The sequence below is a fragment of the Tenebrio molitor genome, chromosome 2 (genome assembly GCF_963966145.1).
Source record: "Tenebrio molitor chromosome 2, icTenMoli1.1, whole genome shotgun sequence".
NCBI lineage: Eukaryota > Metazoa > Arthropoda > Insecta > Coleoptera > Tenebrionidae > Tenebrio > Tenebrio molitor.
The window spans coordinates 17,408,571-17,429,775 of NC_091047.1; the positions used below are offsets into that span (position 1 = coordinate 17,408,571).

Here is a 21,205-nt window from a genome sequence, read left to right on the forward strand (position 1 = left end):
AATAAGTAAAATATTGAGCCATGATATATTGTGTTTATATGTATTATTGATATTTCGTTGACAATGGACATAATCAAACAGGGAAATTCAAATTTATTTGTGACGACACCACGAAATTTTCAAACGACATTGACGACCAAAATTTATTGCTGGTGACTGCACCTCTTTAAAAAAAAATAATTCTAAATAAATTAACTCGAGGTATCCAGCGTTTTCATTTGAAATATCAAATGTTACTTGTCAATGATGCGGCTTTCAGTGTCAAGCCATCAACAACCGGAAGTTACTCCAGTTGTAGATACCATTTAACAATAAAATTTAGTATTACCAACTCAAACAGTCCTTTTTGAGTTTTTGATCACCTTGTAAAATAAATCAGTTATAGTCAGGTGATTCCACTTATTGGTTGAAATCTTATTTTGTTGTCATTCGAATAAAATTTCTTTGAGAAATAAAAGAGACAAACTAAGAAAGTAATTATTATTTATGTCAGGTGCATCTGCGAATCGCCGGAAATAATCGTAGGAGTTAAAAGAAAATGAAGGAACACACGTCAAAATGTTCGTCGTAACAATCGAAGTGCGTAAAGTGGCTTTTCTGTATCGCCTATCGATCGGAGGAGCAAGCGAACACGATTTCTGTAACCAGATTAGAGCACAAAGGCCGCAGCACGAGACCGATCCAGTGGACGGATTACAGGTTCCCTAATTGATTGCGGTTCACACTCGTCCACTCCATCGGGAGTCCCCTACATCCTGCTCAACTTCAATCATAATGAAATACGCGTTATGTTGTCGTGTCATGTATTGAAACTCATTTACTCAATGCGGTATGCCATAACGGGATTTTTAAAGGATTTATTATTGAAGTGAGATAAACGCCTGAGTGTTTCACATTTTCAGCGAACAGAATTTGAAAAAATTCCAAACAATATTAAAAAACAATGTACCGATATCGTCGATTAATACCTTGGAATTATAATTTGCGCGCTTTCGTTCCTCGGACTGGCAAGATTATGATGTAATTTTTTCTGAAAAATATAAAACGTGCGGCTGAACGGTGCGGAAGGAACGATTTCAATTATTCCGAGACAAACCCGGGTTTCCGCAAGCACATTCCAATTAAAACTTTCAAGAACTGTCGAGTCAAATGCACACCAGTAGCCATAAAAATGTTGTAAAATTGCAGGAGAGCGCAAGTGTAGGACGGTGTCGGATCTCATTAAGGCCGATGGAAAACAGTAAAATCCAAATCCCGCGCATGAAACTAGTAACGAGCGAAGTTCGAAATGTTCCATCGTCCGTGTGTAATGCCTCCAAACATCCAGAAGCGGCCTCCATCCTATATAAAACGACGGGACATGTGTTTTAGTGGAATCATTTTATATACAGCACAGCTCATCCCGTGCCGTTGCACCGTCCCCGGGGACAGCGCGTTCGGAATCATCTGGCGAACCGGGATTCGCCGTCAACTAAACTATTGGAAAGCTATTGGGAACAGGGACGGATTTAGTCTACTTAAGCATGCTCCGCTTAGTATCAAACTGATACTCCGCCCGACAGACAAAACGAGGTTATGGCAAAATACCTGCAAACAGAATAATTAATATTGGCTTACTACCGATCGGCGTTGGATTTTATCGTTGATCGTGAGGTTTTCTAAATCAGCTCCTTCTTTGCCTATACGATTTTGTTGACTTTAGCGTAGCGCGAATTTACAATGAAAATGAAATAACGGGTATCTAGATAAACATTTTATTTCATACTGTCCGGTAGATGCTCGATTGCATCATCAATTTGAGTCCGGTAGGTGAGTTATAACAGTATCAGAGCCGGAAAGTGTCACTTAGCAACACCTACCGGACTGTTTTCTTTTTATACATCAAATCTGACATTGAAAAGTAAAAAAGTCAAAAAATATTCGATCTAAAAAAACAATAGCAACGGCCGTTGACACAGGAAAAAAGGTGATGCTATTTTCACAATATAATGTGATTTTTTAATTTTTGAAATAAAATAATGATGCACAAGAGACTTCCAATATGAAATAAAATACGTTACGATATACATCCGGTAGTACTTGTAACAGGTACTCGTTTAGACATTCTTGACTCGGCTCCTAACGTCGCCTCGTCCATAATGTCTAACTCGTACTGTTACAAGTAACCTACCGGACTTATAACGTAAATTACTATTACAAACGCATGTTCAGCTGAATATATCATATTTAGCTAAGAAACAAACCAATACAACGGCAGAAGGTAAAATAGCTTTCTGTTGTAATTGCCTTTCGATTATGTAGTTGAATAAACCATTTTGTAATATTAAATATCAATTAATTCAAAAAATAGTTATTTTTTGTTCGAGACTGTCAGAATTTGAGAATTTTCTCCTGTGTGAACGGATTTTCATAAATTTGACAACTTGTCAAAACGAAACGTCAAGCTAATTTTAAAGATTTTTAGCGATTTGGAGCCTTTAAGGGGCTCGTCGAACAAAAAAATGTTGTATTCAACTCGTTCTTGTACAATTTGGGCTTTTTTTGGCACTCGTGTACTTTTAAAACTCTCGTTTCACTCGAGTTTTAAACTGGTCCACTCATACCAAAAAAACCCAAAATTACACACGAACTCGTTAAATAAATAACTATTATGTTATAAGGACGAAAAAGAAAATATTTCGGACGATTTGCTGGAAATTGCTGGACGAGGCAAAGCCGAAATATTGTTTTCGTCAATGTATCATACATTATCTTTTAGTCGATTGCAATAAAAATACTCGTACAAATTTTCATTTCGTTGTCAGAGGGATAATAATAATTTTGAAAAAATGCGGGCTGTTAAAAACTTCCTTAACAACCCTGAGTGTTGCCAGGATGTTATTGACAACTTAACTACTGTTGCCGATTGTTGAACATTATTTATTGCTTAACAACATAGCGGACGAAAAAAAATGCTTTGACGAAAAGATGACATTTTCGTCCAGATATTCAAACCAAAAAATACTGCTTTATGGTACAATCGACTAAAAAAACTGTTTTTTGATAAGAATGGAGTCCGGTTTCTGAACCGGCCCAATAACTAACTGTCCGGTTAAATCAAGCGTTGCTACAGAAACGCTAAAAAGTAACCAATCGCATTACATCATTTTTGTATTTATCGGTGAGTTAACTAACTGGCCCAATAAAATTGTTTCCAGAAACCGGGCCTTAATCACAATCAGTTAAACCTGAAAATATTGACAGCTACAAGATTTCGTAAACTATACCTACTCCATTTCTTAGTGTAACCGTACTGTTGGTCTTTAGTATACTATTCCGGACACGGAATCTTGGCCACCACTGACATTTGACTGACAAATATGTGTGAACTGTCACAAGAAAAATTTCAAAGTGATTTTTAATAATTGTCATTTATTAATGACACTAATGATTGGTTTACATCTTTTTTTTTTTTTAAATGTCTAAAAAATGTTGGCCAAGATTCCGTGTCCAGAATAGTACCATATTGTTTAAATAACAATTTAATGTGTTAAATGAGCTATTGGAAGAAATTACAAGTGCTACAATAATACCGATTAAACATCATGTATTGATTCACATTATACATTTGAAACTAAGAAATCAAATTTCAGTTATGTGCTACGTGTATACTTTTGTCATTTATCAATAAAATTTCAATCAGTTGAACAGATGAAATTTGTTTGGAGTGATTTGCTTTTAATTATTTGTGACATTTTTTAATTCTAAATTACATTATCTAAAAGCCCCTCGTTTTTAGGCAACCAAGTAATCTCATCAATTTACTTTTAATAGTATAGGTACATCAGAATTACAGGTAGCAAATTTTCACAGCACAGTGCGATATCAGAAACCTTGTACTTATACAGACTGATCACAAAAAAAAAACGCCCCAGCTTATATCTTTCCTATTTGATATCCGATTTCAACGAGCGGTACATCAAATTATAGGGTTCAAAAAGTACTATAAACTGGATATAAAATGTTGCCCTTAGCAACCCGATTTTGCAAGGGTGAAGGGTCAACTTTATTTTTTTAAATAGCAACATATACTTTTTTTGGTAGTGTTAGATTTATTATGTTTTTCTTAGTTCAAAAAATAACACACCTGTATATTTAAATCATCTTCTAACATAAGAATTAATTAAAAATCAACTACAAATTAGTAGGAATAAGTAGAACTTTATTCGTAATAGGCCATGAATTACTTAAGACATTCTTGTAGACATGGAAACACAAACAAATAACAGTTTATTTTGGAAATAAACTTTATTTGTCGTGAGTTTTGTTTAATTTTTTTCACCAATTTTATGTTGTGAAATAAAATGAATAATAACGAAATTATGGATATGTTCGAGCATATTTCGAATATAATAGAAATTACTGCATGCAGAGAAACGCCACCTGAAATCCTTCTGAATGCCACCCGAAGTGTGATACGGAGATGTCAACAATGTCTCGAACAAAATGCTGCTCAATTTGAACAGTTCCGTAGAAACATTTTTATTGTATTTTTATTGTTTGCATTAATGAATAAATATTGTTTCCATGGCTACTAGAATGTCTTCATAAGTAATTCATGGTCTGTTATGAATAAAATTCTACTTATTTCTAATGAATTATAAATATACAGGATGTGCTATATTTTTGAACTCAGAAAAACATAGTGAATATAACTGTACCAAAAAAATTATATGTTGCCATTTAAAAAAATAAAGTTGACCCTTCACCTTTCCAAAATAGGCTCGCTAAGGGCAACATTTTATATCCAGTTTATACGAGTAGTACTTTTTGAACCCTTTAATTTGATGTACGCTCGTTGAAATCGAATATCAAATAGCAAAGATATAAGCTGAGGCGTTTTTTGTGAGCAGTCTGTGTAATATCCAAGAACAATTTATTAATTTTTTAATACCGTGAAACGTGGTAACGGGTGTTTTTTTAAATTTGGCGTCGAAGTTCGCGTTGAAGAGGCGATTCTGAATGCACTACACGGGTTACGGATCACGGATCAGCTGTTTAAATCTTACGTTTTTACACAGGTGGTGCGTTCTCAATCGACTCTCCAACGCCAACTTCGATGTCAGATTTAAAAAAAAACAACCTTTACATTGTATGTACATACTGGGTGCCCCAAAATTCGCGGAACAGCTTAAAATATCAGGTAAAAATGTTTTAAAAATCAATCTTCTTTTTGTAGAAGATATGGACCTATTCGTTATACTAAATGTGGCAACATTTAAAAACATTCCATGTATCCCAATAGTCTGCAAATATTTCATTTTTGTCGTATCCATGGAAATGAGAGAGAAAAATCAAAGCCTTGTTGCCATACGTTATTTGAGGTAAAGCGGCCATAAAATTACTACCTACATACTTAGAAATGCTGGAAATAATGAAGAAAATAATTGCAAACCTGATCACAATAGTTCACAATTATTATGCCCCTGGCTAGTAAAAGACAAATAGTCAAAATCTTTTTTAATATTTAAAATAAACGAGATCAAAGCTGCACATTTTGAGCCCCCATATCTTCAAATCTAAAAGATATAGATTTTTTTTATTATTTTGCTCATAATTTCCTAACATGAGTTGACGTTGCCGCATTGAGTTGTTCCGCGAATTTTGGGGCACCCAGTATATCATTTTTTATGAGTTTTTAATACCTCTAAATAATAAACAACAGTGGACCGTATCACGATACCCTTATTAAATTTAATCATGACTCTAATTACCTTGGTGACGAATTCATCTGCTTCTCGCAGGTTATAAATCATAATTGAATAAATCTACATCGTTTTATGTTTACTTTAATCATGATTTTAGTTAACGGCAACTTTAATAACGGCGTCGTGATACGGCCCAATAAGAATTTTAACATTACGTTTTACGCCAAATATCAAATAAGAGATGTGATGTTGACCATAACTCAAACGACAGAAAATGTTTATTGTCATCACTCATCAGCATCACATTTATAAATTTTTCTCTAGGCTTGTTAGATTTTATCAAGTCCACCCCTGTGTTTTATAGAATCTCATGAACTATAGCTCAGAGCGGCCTGACGAGTGAATGCTGCGGAAGCAGATGGGAAAAATGGCAAAGCTTGTACTTTCTCTTGAAGGGATTTAGAAAAATATTTCCCATTTGCTAGCTGGCGCTGCTGTCACAGGTTCCACTTTCTATCCTTGTTCGTTTTCGATTGCATTCACTTAAATCAAAGAAACCGACGAACGAAATAAAAGGAATGAGGGCTATTAAACTGGAGATATACTGTTACGGAGACGTTTCACAAAAAGATTAATGTGAAGTAAAGTGCAATAAAAAAACCACCGTAAAAATTTCTCCCATTTCATTCTTTACTTGCAATCGAAATGAAATAGATTATGAAAGAGCAAATAGAAGGAGAGCCTTTCGACACAAACTTCGCCAGTGAGAGCACTTGAAAAAATTTAACGAATAATGTAATTTTGTGGCTTTTCTTTCAATTTATTTCGGAATCTCTGAGAAATTTCGTATCATGAACACAAACGAAAGAAATGAAACGTTTGCACTTTACACAGGACAACAACGTTCACCCTCTTCCCCTGAAATTGATATGAAAGCGGCCGGAGAAGTAACTTTAATTGAATTTTGAGAGGAGATTTATATTTACGATTCTTTAGTAATACTTCATGACTGCTGGTTTGGAAAATTTGCAATCGCGACAACTCTACTTTTAAATCAAACGTAAGGAAATTACTCTGACCTGTATATCAGTTTCCTTCTGACGGATCGCTTGAAGAAGCCCGAGCACCCGTTGCAGGCCAGTATGCCGTAATGCTTTCCTGAACTGGTGTCTCCGCAGACGACACAGATCAGACCAGGTGTTCCTTTTTTTGTGGGGACACTCCATGGGGGCGGCGGGGTCCTCGACGCTTGCACTAGAGTTTGCGAGTTCGGCAAGCAGAGGGCCAAGGGGTGGTCTCCTTCGGAGCTGTAGCAATCTACGCTTCCAGGAGATGTCCTCAGGTCTGTCGATCAAAAACAATTTTCAGCCAAGTTGCTTTCGCTCTTCAAGTGTAAGTGGTCCCCGCTGTATTGTGCGTTGAGAGGATCGCCTTTATGAAATCAGTTACACTCAAATTGATATTATGGCATTAATCAAGTGTACTTGATTATCATTTGAATGGGACAAGTTGGAACCCATATGTCAAAGTTTGAACACCCCAATATTTACGCACGCGCCCCTCAGCTGTATCATTATAATTACTCTACAATTACCCATCTATTTATTAACAAGTATTGAAGCCTTACAAAGATTTTTCAACTTTAAAAATATTATTAAAAATTAGAATCAAGTGACGAGCTGATGTTGACATTTACTGAACACAAAACCTCACTTTGACCACCATTCTAGTTGAATTATTAATTTAATGTAGTGCTGAGAAAAACCTGCCACCCATCCCACTTCACTTATTATTTCTGCAAGAAATATTGACAAACAGAAAAGGGTCTAAATCTCCGCAGTGCGTAATAGATTTTTAATTTGCTTGACCACATGGTATGATGTTAACGATTGGAGGTCCCTTGGCTTTACAGTAGCTTCGTGAATTTCACCCTACCCTAGCCCAACTTTCTATCATAATGCCACCACTTTATCCCCGTATAATACAAATTAATACTCTGGCATTAAATAGAAACACTCTGTAATCCCACGGCAGTTTCACGTCCTTGTCTTTTTCATGATAGTCAATATCTGATTCGCTTTTTCTTTGTGAGCTATCAATTTTATAATAGAAGGGCTTGATATGTAAGGCAAAAATATTTTGTAGCACTTTACATATGGCACGAATCTTACTGTGTTGCGCAGGGGATGGTTGCGTTGTTATGTAAATAAGGGTTTATTCGTGAATTCTATGAAAAGACTTGTATTAGGTGTACTTACATTTAACTTTTTATGTACAATTTGAAAAGGATATACCGTTTTATCCAATATTCAATAGTAATATCGTCTTTTACTACTTAGTTTTAGTTAAGTAAACTGGGCTATAACTAACCTGTTTGTTATAACCCACGTTGCCATTAGCACCGTGGGTTATTAACATCCATATCCCATGATGAAATAAAATTTCATAAAACAGTTGTCATGCTTATGTTAAAATACACACTAGATTCATCAATCATCATCATAACCGAACACGGGAGCAGATTTTCATTAATAATGTTATTATCTAAAAATTTAGGAGAATTGGATAAAACGCTGTATGGCATACGTGGGTTATTAGGTATTACCTACTCGAGGTAATAACCTACTCGGGTAAGTCCTCGTAGGTTACAAATACGAAATACCTCTCGTGGGTAATATCTAAAATAACCCACTTATGCCATAAATAACTATTACATTAATAAACAACTATTCTAGCAAATTTGAAATTGTAAATTGTAGGTACCTAACATATATTTTATTTTTTTCCGTTTTGAAATACATAGGACTGAAGGAGCAAAATTATAATAAAGACATGAAAATACTGGAAAATACTTTTGTATTGATATACAGGGACAGAAAAATGCTGCCCGAAATTCTGTTTCCGCAACTTTAAAAAAACGGGAACTGTCGGAAAAAAGACACATTTTTACACTTTTTTTATAGTGTGAAAACTCTTTACGACAGATAGGTTAGAATTATAGTCAAAATTTGTAAAAATTATTTAATAGGTTTTGTCAAGTAGACAGATAATTGACAAATGGACGAAACCAAATTTATTTATTTATTTATTTATTTCATTTCCCGTTTTTTTTATAACCAACTGCAAGGAAATAAGTAAATAAAGTACCTACCTATACATACCGGGTGATCAAAAAGGACTGTTTGAGTTGGCGATACAATTAAGAGCATTTTGTTATTCGGCTGTTTGCAATACTGTAACCGGATACGTCTTTTGACAGATATTTGCCGTGAAATCAACAACGACAAAATTGCAGATTATGTATACAGGGTCTATCAGAACTGGCGGACCAAAATAATACGGTGAAATCATCATCTTCTGGGAATAATAGAAAAAATATTATAAAAAAATCCATCCTCATTGGATTTTAAAATAACAACGTTTTTAATTGACCAATCGCGTGTAGATATAAAATTATCTTAAAATAATATATTAAAAGACAAGTTTCATAAGACCAGTCTTGAAGCACGAATTCAAGATTAAAAAACGAGTGCGTAGCCATGAGTTATTTTAAAGAATGAGTGCTTCAAGGTCTTATGAAACGCGTTTTTATACTATTTTTTGTAATTTGCCCTTTTTAAGCCGTTTTTAAACAAAAATGTTTACTTTCCTCGATTTAAGGATTTTTGTGGCGGTTGCTAATGCCTTAATTTTAAAAGTGAAAATTTGATCAAGTCTTCAAAGTCGCCTTTTGTTTTATCCAAATTCTTCTGTCACAAAACACGAATATGGAAGATGATCTTTCATGTACGCCCGCTGAAATACGTGAAATTGCCAAAAATACGGTCGCGAATTTGTTGCCTGATAAATCCTGATAAATAATTCTTTGCACATTTTGTAATTTAAACTGACACGCATGACGGATCAAGCTTTGCCAACCTAAAAATTTTCGTAAAATGTTCCGTGAAATAATGGTTATAAAGACATCCCAGATGATGACGTCGCGTTCGTTAATATGTCTATTAGAGAATCAAAATGGAGGCAAATTACAAAAAATTATTATATTATTATATTAGTAACTATCGAAACAAATTTGATTGTTGCAAAGACATAATAATTGAATATTATGTCATAATAAATTATTTCTGACAATTACTAAAGTCATTAAAAACGCTTAATGTTTATTTCTTCAGAATATTTTGATATGCTTGTCTTATATGGACAGTGTGATGAGAGTGCCACAGTTGCTGCTCAGGAGTAGGTACGCAGTTCGTTTTCCCAATAGGGAACATCCTGGCAGAAATACTATAACCTAAAAACGTCCGTCATTGCACAAACAATGCGGATACCCAACAATGCATATGCATCATTTGAAATGCATCCATAGTTACAAATAAAGCAGGAAAACTAATTTATAGGTAACTTAACATCAACAACAGGATTGGTCAGTTTAAATTGATTCTTTCCTAATTACCATTGAAGATAGATTTTTTTGAACATTTTTCCTATTATTCCCAGAAGATGATGAATTCACCGTATTACGAGTTCTGATAGACCCTGTATATAGAAATCAACGGTATAAAGAAACAACTTGAACTGTCAACTGTCAGAGTGAAGTTGTCAACAACTGGAAGTTACTCCTGTTATACCATTTAAGAGTAAAAATCAGTACTGCCAACTCAAACAGTCTTTATAATATTTTATAAGAGGATCTTCAATAACAAATCAAAATTCCTATATAAAGTAGATTTTATTAATATGCATCCACTTGATAACATGTACTCTCGTGTCAAAAATGGATTACTCCCTAGAATTCGAACTTTTAGGGAAATAACGTTTTTCATGTTGTGTGTAACTAGAATTTTCAAAAGTTATTTTGAATGCCTAAGGTTGGTTACTTTGAATTGAGAGTTTAAATCCAAATAAATATGCCGCTAGTAACCAAAATTGATTGTGAAACGAAAAATCATCTATCACTAGCGAGAAATTACTCATTTGCAACTGTTACAATTAATTTGCTGCCTTACATTTTTGGGATATCTTTTGTTTGTCACCAGAAACCACATAGCCTCCAACCTAACCAAATTTATGGCAACCTAGTAACGAATATCCCTAAATCCTAGGGAGTAATCCATTTTTGACACGAGAGAAAGGCTAAACTCTGTCCACTCATAGATTGCTTGACATAAATGTTACTAAAAATGTTCGCTCTACGCTACAACAAATAGATTCCGCGCGAAATTTAAAAAATGGAAAGAGCAGGTTTACACGTGATGTTTTATTATTATTCTGCATGTTTGCATTTAGGAAAGACGAAAGAAAACTTCAGTATAGTAGGAGTAATATATTGGGTTTTATTAATACAGGGTATTTCACGAGTGATAATGTGCCCGACGGAATTAAAAATGTAAGGCACAATTCATTTTCTAATTTCCGAAAAAAGCTGGCTACTGAAATTAAAATATCCAGCTTTTTTCGGAAATGGCTAAACACAAACAAAAGATTTATTTAATGCATGAACAAAAATTACCTCTGAATCATTTTCGATGTTTGTAATGTCACTTAAAGTGTTCATTATGCTAGATTCTTGAGGCACGCACTCACTTCACAAATTCAAAAAAATCAACAAAAATCGCAACGGAACAGATCAAAACAGCAGCACGATCAAAACTAATAACTTTTAAAACCAGAGGAACGCAAAACATAGCTCTAAAGATGAAAAATCGCAAATCTAAATGCTTAAACCACTTGACAGCACTGACAGTTTCAAATTTGGAATGTCATATAATTTATTTTTCGCGTGGGTTTTATAAGAACCAATGAGAATCAGTGGCGCGAATATTTCAAGGTATTACCAACACAATCTACGATACTTTGATAATATTTTAATGTTATGGTTTGGGAATTTTGTTATCTAAGGATATTTAAAAAAGTGCAATCTATCAGTGGACGGAGTCTAGCAACATTATTTCTACTATCTAGGTACTTTGTTTTATATGGTTGGTAGTTTTGATCGAAATTTGTTTGAGAATAATTGTAATCACACTGATGTGCTTTAATTAAGTATAATTGCGTTTAATGTAAAAATGATCATATGATCTAAATTTAACATTTTTGATATCTTACACATTTTGACAGCGTTTTAACCCATTCCACTATGGCAACGTTGTTTTGGAATTTCTAGTAGTGACAGCGGATTTATATTGTCGGTTTCAAATCAATCAAAATTCAAATCAAACGTAAATACGCCTAAATGTGTCCCTCTTTTTGATTTGTTTTTGCGTTTTTTAAAAAGATAAATCTTTCAGAAGTTATGTAAGGTGACTCGTTTTTGTTGGGACTACGAGTATATCGTGAATTATTTACAAAAAAATCAAAGGATATGGACAGGCTAATAAAACATATTTTTAATTTTAATTTAAATACGCGCCAAATATGCTGCAGCCCAACGACATTCGTTTTCACTGTCATGGCCCACTTGATAGAAAGACTTTTGGATCGCTTTTGAATTTGCAATGTCTTATCGAGCCTTACCGAGTTTCGTGAATGACCCCCTAAGATGCTATATCCCATGTTCTACAATACAAAAATCTATGATCAAGGCTGTAAAAAATAAAAACATCGAAAACGTGTCTCAGGGACAATGGCACGGTCAAATGTTAGTGACTCATTCATAAACGAAAATCATTTTTGATCTTACTAAAACTGTTGAAACACATGCATATCTCTGTTAGCTACTTCATGACAGTTTATGTTGGATTACTCAAATTGACTCATAAGTTTTCAATTTTTTTGTTTTTCAGTCTTCACAGTCGTTTTTGACCATACATTTTTTGACACCTAGACACCTGTATTTTTTTAACATCCTGTTTAAATTTAACAACCTGTTAAAATATTTATAGCCGTTTGCACCAGTTTCGGTTAAATGTCTAGGTTAGATAACCACCGTTAAATTTAACCATCGTGTTAACCAGAACTTGCATTGCACCGTTCAACTTATAACAAACTGTTAGGTAATCGGGAGATACGTTTGGCAACGTCTCAAAAATAAACAAAATCATGATTTTTGAATTTGTCATTTTATTATGTCACATGAATAGTGCTTGTGTTGTGCAAATAAATTGTGCGAAATAGATTCAAAATAAGCCAACAAAAAGATGAAAAGAAGAGGGCACGGGCTTCTAACTTTTCACCGGATGAAAAAGTCGCACTGCTGAACCTGATAAAAAAATATTCTCACATTATTGAGAACAAGAAAACAGACGCGGTGACGTGACGTGACGTGAAAGAAATTGGAACAATTCAATTAGCAATTTTACAAAGATCCGAGCGGTTACAAATAAAAATGATTGAAGAAACTGAACGAAAATTGACAATTCAAAGCAGAAGAGAAGAAGAACTACATCAATTTGAAATTAGAAAACAAGAGTTAGATTTGGCGATAATGGAAGCCCAATTGGAATTATTATTAGAAAAAACTAAAAACAAATAAAAACATTCATTAATTTTAATATACGTTAGTTCAAAATATAAAATTAAAAAATCACTATTTTGTTTACAAATTTGCAAAATTAAACATTTCTCTGGTTCGATAATGAACTGGAGCTTCTACTCCTTCAACAGCTGCTTTGTTTATTTGAACCTCCAGATCTTGGTCATTTATTTCTTCAGGTGCTGGAGGTGCATCGATGTCATTTGCTTCTAGACAAATATTGTACAAAACGCTTGTTACAACTATAATTATTAGCTCCTTATTAATTTGTAGTCTACAGCCATATGCTAATATCGGAAATCTTCGTTTTAACACTCCAAAACATCTTTCCACTACATTACGAGTTCGAATATGGCTTTCGTTATATAGCTGTTCTGCAGGAGTTCTTGAGCGTAGCAGTGGTGTTAATAAAAAATTAGTGTTAGCGTATCGTTGTAGCACCTACAACGAGACAAATTACATCAAAGAAATAACATGAATCGACGTCACAACGCCACATCATCTAACTATCGAAATAATTATTTCTTTCGTAAATTTGTCGAGGAATTCCATTTTCCAAAAACTCTAGTACGTCGAGATCATCGTCTTCTTCATGAATATCAAGATTTATCATTTCTGAGAGATCCATAATTCCAATCGATGACACAAGGATCACGCAATCATGTAACCGACACTTTAACCGCTACTCAGAGCACTGGTTAATTTTCGCTGGTTAGGATGGGCACTAACCACTGGTTAGTAAGTGGTGCAATGACAGTGGTGTTTAAAGTAGTCGTTATCTGTCGTTTAAAATTTAACCGCTACTGGTGCAAGCGGCCATAAATAAAGTCTATTCAAAAAACATCTGGACTGTCAAAATCAAAATTGGAGTTGTTAGGTTGGTTAAATCACTAGTTATTTTCATGTTGTCCGGTCGGTATCTATGAATTTTTGATTTTTCAAACTAATCATTTGTTTAAATTGACGACATTGTTAAATAAATTGCAAAATTATTTAAGTATATTTTGTAAAAAGGTCAAAATGGAAAATTCAAAATGAACTATGGTGGCGCGAGAGAAAAGGGCCATAACAAATTATTATATTATAAAGCCATACCTTCAACATAAAAAGGTTCCTGATTTGAACCCAACTATGGAGAAACAGCATTTTGCATTGTGAAAATGAAAACCTAATTAAAGCTGATTGGTTAACTATGTGGGTATTAGAGATGTTCCACCCAATATATCCCTAGCGGAATCTGACTCAGACAGGTATGGGAAGCGATTTTCAATTTTGGTTATTGTTTAGTTTTCACCTGTTTTCAGTTTGTCTGTTTGTCTTTGAGTTATGTATTTATAAACTTGATTAAATTGCTCCAGTTCTTTTAGTTGCTGCATTTCGTTTCAAGTGTTCAAAACATTTTTAGTTCAATGATTGAAAAGGAAAACATAACCTAAATATATTTTGTAACTAGATTTTCACGTGGGTACACTCTAGTGAAAAATTTTTACACCCAAGTACAATCAAAACAAGCATTTTATTTAAAATTTAATTTTGACAGTCCAGGAGTTTTTTGAATTTACCTACTATTCGTTTCTCTGATTGATCATTGCCATGGTTACGAATTTTTAGTGTGTGTTAAAATTAACATGTAAATTAATAAAATATTTTTTGATGTGTGACAGCAACAGACGAAGTCATATTTCGTAGGTGTTATTTGTACTTGTTTATCGGCATAACGTAAACAAAAATTGGCATTGCAATTAATACAGTGAATAATTAAAAAGTTGAAATAAAATACATATTTCAAAATTTAACAACCACGGAGCGTCGAGTATAAATTGGTTGCCTAGCAGATACTCTCAATGAATTGATCTGTGCTTTCTAAAACTGAACATAGGGAATAACTAGGTATGTATGTTCAGAGTTTAAAAAATGTCCCGGTATTAATGTAACAAAAACATTTTTTGGAAATACATACATGTATGTAGTCGTAATTAGACTAAATATTATTACAGAAATAAATCAAATGTAGTATTTTTAAATTTGAACATGAAAAGCATTTTTAAACGTCATATTATTACCTAATATTTTTACTTAAATTAAGAATAGCACCAAATGTTTTATAAAATATAGATTATCAATTTTTGTATTTATTTATGAATTCTGTGGAATCGGTACATAACATAAACTTGAGAAAAATATACAATTATGAAGAGATTTATTTTATTAAATTGTAATCACACGTATTGCATGACTACCAGAAATCATAACCGCGAGAAGAAAGTTATTTGTTGACGTTTAATGTGAACATGTGCAGCGTGATGCAAATTACAACGAAATGTCTGCCAAGAACAAAAATTAAAATGAACGTCAACTGAAATGAATTGTATAGAAGTCTTGAAACTTTAGATACCACACTTAAAGATATCAATCGAAGACTGACTCGATTAGAAATTTTCTTGTTCGCACGGTGCTCTTGTGATTTCCCTCCCGTATCGGCGCCTCCGCCATACGTTCCAAGACAACACATCAACATTTAAATTAGATATGTGCATGCAAAGTTATTCGATACGTTACCATTCGGATGATGCGAGTGATGTTCCGGTGAACAAGACTGATGCAAAGACGGCAGAATCGAAGCAGCCTGTGATACGGAACAATCCATGGCTGCCGTCGACTAGTGTGAAGTAGTAGTTTTCACAGTTCTTAGTCAATTTTCAGTTATTTACTCTCGAACGCACAATATGAAAGATATACTAAAACGTCTCTACATACTTTCAAAGCGCACCACGTAAGTTTATTAAGGATTTAATATACCAAGCTTCGCGCAATTTAACATTTTAGAGATCGAGGGTCAAGATCAGTAAACTTTGATCAAATCTCCATAACAAACAGAGTACGTGAATAGTGTTTTAGTGAAATCGACTGTTGTCACAGTAACTTTCTCGTAATTGTCACAATTTAATTAACATTTTTTAACTTGTTACACTTTTTTGGATGAACCCCCAAGTGCAATTTCATTGCTCACTTGATGTTTGTTTGTGTCGATGGTGGATGGAAGTGAGCGATGTTACGATGTTAAGGGGTAACATGTATTAGGTGTTGTATCATCCATGGGCGGGATCAGAGCTCGCTACCCTGTGTTTAACTTCTGTCGCAGCACGCGGCTGCGCCCTATTCCCCCCTCGACATCAATTCCTTTAACCACCAAAGCGAATCTCGGTGATCTGTTTTTTGTCACTGTAAGGTCAATACTAACAACAAACAAGATTTAAATGTTGTTTTAGATCGTCTTGAGCAACGTTGAAACCGATCTTAATAAAGACCAATCTTTTTGGCGACAGTAATATCGAAATAATTTAATTAATTGTCTGACATCATCACAAAAAATGTTATGTCTGGAAATGTCATAATTATCTGATTGGAGCCTAAGATATTTGACGAGCTGGTAAGGTCTAGGAGGGGTTGATTTGTGAACCGTGGTGGTTGGCAGAGCGACACAGCTATTGGTTGAACCGCGTTAATCCCATTGGTCTGACGTGCTCTTTACTCGCATTGGCGCCCCTCCATGCTATGCCAAATGACCTCTGCCCTGAACTCCAGGGACTCAAACTTTTCTGCCTACTCCTTTTCGGTCGCTCTTGGTAAGCGTTGTTCACCTTGTGCTTATTTTATTTAAATTGAGAGCTTTGTCTGGAGTCTGGACCGATGGAGGTAAATTAGTATTTTTACGGGTGCTCCAGGTTGAGATTAAAAACTATATAAAACATACCATAACTAAATCTGATAATAATATAGAACAAAATACTAACTGTCTCTCGGTTGATACATAATTAAGAACGCTCTACCGACATCGACGAGTTAGATAGTTTCAAGTTTACAGGCTTAATGGCACTTGTCAGAGCAAGTAAATTTATCTTCACTTTTAAAATGGCAAAGAGGTAGGTATGCTACGATTTGTATTTAAAAACGTATGTAATGCAATGAAATTTGAAGGATATCTATGAAGTTTATTACGATCTGTTCTCCAGATAAAAAATAATATTGGCTGCTATTTTCTAATACTGTCTGCTTTATGTAGGTACGGTCGATGGACAAATAAAACTGGGACACATAAAATTTAGTCTATGTAAATCAGACTATTAAATTGTCAATAAATTTGTCAGGGTCTATACAGGGTCTTTCAGAACTGGCGGACCAAAATAATACGGTGAAATCATCATCTTCGGGGAATAATAGGAAATAGTAGTTTATTTGACGAGTTTGTGTCTAAATTGGGCCTTTTTTGGCACGCGTGGGCCATTTTACAACGCGAGTGAAACGAACGTTTTTAATTGACCAATCGCGTGTAGATATAAAATTACCTTAAAAAATTATATTACTAACTATCGAAACAAATTTGATTGTTGCAAAGACATAATAATTGAATATTATGTCATGATAAATTATTTCTGACAATTACAAAAGTCTTTAAAAACGCTTAATGTTTACTTCTTCAGAATATTTTGATATGCTTGTCTTATATGGACAGTGTGATGAGAGTGCCACAGTTGCTGCTCAGGAGTACGCAGTTCGTTTTTCCAATTGGGAACATCCTAGCAGAAATATGTACTACAACCTGAAAAATACTAGGTATAACCTAAAAACGTCCGTCATTGCACAAACAATGCAGATACCCAACAATGCATATGCATCATTTGAAATGCATCCATAGTTACAAATAAAGCAGGAAAACTAATTTACAGGTAACTTAACATCAACAATAGGATTGGTCAGTTTAAATTGCTTCTTTCCTAATTATTATTTAAGATAGATTTTTTTGAACATTTTTCCTATTATTCCCAGAAGATGTATTATTTTGGTCCGTCAATTCTGATAGACCCTGTAAAGGGTGTTTTTTTTAAATTTGGCGTCGCAGTTGGCGTTGGAGAGTCGATTGAGAACGCACCACTCGTGTAAAAGCGTGAAATTTAAACAGCTGATCCGTGATCTGTTATCCGTATAGTGCATTCACAATCGACTCTTCAACGCCTACTTCGACGCCAAATTTAAAAAAACACCCGTTATAATATGTCATGCCAAAGTTAACCTATTTGTGATAAAGCAGTAATTAAACGATGCAAATTTGAAAATTTTGACTTATGTTATTGTCATTTTTGTCCCAGTTTTATTTGTCCATCGACTGTACATATGTATTACGATCATTAAATTTTAGGACGTCATTTTTCTGTCACAAAAAAAATACTCTAAATTATGCTTTATTGAAATTGTCGCATGAATCATGTAATTGTTGTCAAATTTGTCTACAATTTCTCAATATGCCATCCGTTTAAAATATTAAGTTTTTAATTTTTATTTATTTATTCAACACCTGTTTATTATGAAGTCATAATAATGTCGATTTTGAATATATTACACACTAGTGGATTTATGAACCCATAATTAAACTGTTTTTATAAAATTAAACAGTTCAGAGAGAATTGAACATCAAAAAATGTAATACTTACTTAAAATTAGAACAACTCTTTTTTTGGTGTTAAAGAAGTAACCCAACAGCACGTCTTCGCTTACCCGAGAAATGTCATTTTCTTGTTTCCAGTTATGGGTTAGGCAGACTCAAGTCTCGCTTACATGAGTTTAGCGGTCCAAAATTGTCTCTGTACTGTCTGACAGCTGCTGTTTTTCGTTTGTTTCAATTATATGGGTAGGTACTAATGTTCAAATTTGAATGTAGGTAAGCATTAAATAGGACTTGTCTATCGCAAGATGAATTTTTTTTTATGACTTTGTTGACGAAGTAGGAGAAGAAGAAATTCCAAATGTATTGTAATTTCAATTTGGTTGTAGGTCGTAAAATTTTATTGGATATTATGAGCGATTAACGGGCACAATGGTTGGGTTTGAAAAGGTTGGAAAGCGGCGCGTGCCGTTTGCCGTACAATGCAAATATACCAAATGTATAGTCCTACAGAAACTCTAGTGGAATTCGGCTTTAGTTGTAAATATAACAACAACAACCGAAGAATAAGATTTTATTATCAAGTAATAAATGTTGTCATAAATACAACTACCACTACCTGTAACATCCCTGCCTGAAGCTAACATTGCAAACCCCAAACTGACAACCCTCATTAGCATTTATCAGTAGGATTATTGCTGCAGCATAAAATTCTATTTTTCAAGTGACAAGCATAAATTTACAACCAAAGCCGAATTCCACTAGAGTTTCTGTAGGACTATACAATACAACCCTGCTTAAAATATTACCTGCTAGTGATAAACTAGGATTTATAAGCCCCGCAAGATCTTTAACTTAAAGTACCATAAAATTTTACGACCTACAACCAAATTGAAACTAGTATACGTCAACAACGTATTTTCTACTTTCCCTCCACCACCCGGCGGCACGGCAAGTAATATATTGTATATTGGAATTATTGGCCCACAATTTTGTCAATTGCTGGGCCGTGCATACTGTGGTACTCTCTGGTTGGCAATTGCACTGGGTGGTAATCCTTTCCCAATCACTATTTTTTCGTTCCACCGGAACTGCATCTGTTTTCTTATTTTCTATTGTCTCTCCCATATCGCGTATGAGAAGCCACCAGAATGTTCTCCTTTAAACCATACGCGGTTTCTATTTTGCAAGAGAATTCAAAACAAGCTGTCACAAGGTGTATGGTATAACCATGGCAACCCGACTCAAATAAAACTGAAGTAAGACTCAAGTCTAACTTTTACGAGTTTCGCTGAAGTATTCACTATAGTACGGCTCTAGACTTGAGCAAAACTCAGGACTCGAGTACAACTTATCCAAGTTCGACTTAAGTTGCCGACTATAAATACCGGCCTTAAATCCTCTCGGAAGTTGCTATGAGGATGACTCGGCTAACGCCTCGTCACCTCGCAACGTCCTCGCTATTATAATAGATATTCTCGTTACATGTACAGTTGCGGTATTAAAATTTCGGGCACTATTGTCAATGTCATGATATAAACTCTAAAAGAACCTTTACGTTAATAACCTTATTTTTTACTCTTGTCATGTTTTTGTCTTTTTGGCATTCAAAAATTGTCATTTGTGGCATAATAACGGGTAGGCAACATATCAAAGCGATTATTTAATGTCAGTCATGATGACAGTAGAAGGTGCTTTACAGAGATTTTGTTGAAGTGACAGAAAAATAGTGCCCGAAATTTTAATTCTGCAACTGTACATATTATATTAATAGCTATTATTTTCCAGAAAATTAAACAAATAATTCGCTGTTCTAGTTCTACAGGGTTATTCTAAATGATTGTAGTCGAAGTAAGCGTGAAAACTGAATGTAAAATTTATGGTTGCCGCTCCACATAAAAAAAAAACATCAAAATGCAAAACAACTCAATCTTTCTGGATTCACCGCACTTTTCACCTAAAAAATGATAGTGACAGCGACAAAATTGACAGTTCACATGAAAGCGGCAAAAATGTAATACCATGGGCATAGCCTACTTCGACTACAATCATTTAGAAGAACCCTGTAGTACTTTTTTGAAACTCTTTGAACCCGTTTCAGATACGAATAAACTTTTTATATGTATGTATCATTTAATTTAGTAGTTATAGTCTTAAATGTATTAAAAACATTGTAAACAAGAACTTCGTCTGAAATGTACAAATCTGTTCATCCTCATCAAATAACGTAACGCATAAACAATAACTATCCAGTTCGGATAATATTATCAACCCAATGGGCAAATGTAATTGGAGATGTAAGCGATAGGAGTAATAATAATTAATGCGACATCGTTACCTACCCTAACTACATTTCAAGTATATGCATCCGAATTTCCCTTAATGTGACAAAGCAAACGTATTATGTGGTGTAATATTTTTATATTCTCTGCTTTATGCGAATGTGTTCAAATGCATCAGACCGAGTGATCATATTTATTCGGTTGTTGAATTTTATTTTGTTTTATGCGGTTGTGGTTTCATTAAATTGTTTTTGAAATTTTTTATTAATAAATATAACAAAATTATAGTGAAATTAATTCAATTTACCTTATTTTGTAACAAACA

The 21,205-nt window shown here is 34.1% G+C and overlaps 1 protein-coding gene and 1 long non-coding RNA gene across 3 annotated transcripts in view; both read right to left on the reverse strand.

Annotated features, from left to right (window-relative positions):
- The window catches only part of LOC138123978 (photoreceptor-specific nuclear receptor-like), a 33,186-nt gene extending 16,970 nt beyond the window's left edge, over positions 1 to 16,216 (reverse strand). For both annotated transcript variants that reach the window (XM_069038863.1, XM_069038862.1), the window contains exons 1-2: positions 15,718 to 16,216; positions 6,767 to 7,031 (exon numbers count right to left, since the gene is read on the reverse strand). In XM_069038863.1, the coding sequence (XP_068894964.1) occupies positions 6,767 to 7,031; positions 15,718 to 15,805 (353 nt within the window). In that variant the 5' untranslated portion in view covers positions 15,806 to 16,216. The remainder of the gene's footprint in view (positions 1 to 6,766; positions 7,032 to 15,717) is intronic.
- On the reverse strand, positions 13,158 to 13,972 carry LOC138124680 (uncharacterized). The gene is made up of 2 exons (XR_011157240.1): positions 13,651 to 13,972; positions 13,158 to 13,599 (listed from the first exon to the last, which is right to left on the reverse strand). It is a non-coding gene; the product is annotated as an uncharacterized lncRNA (long non-coding RNA).
- Positions 16,217 to 21,205: the final 4,989 nt, after the last annotated feature.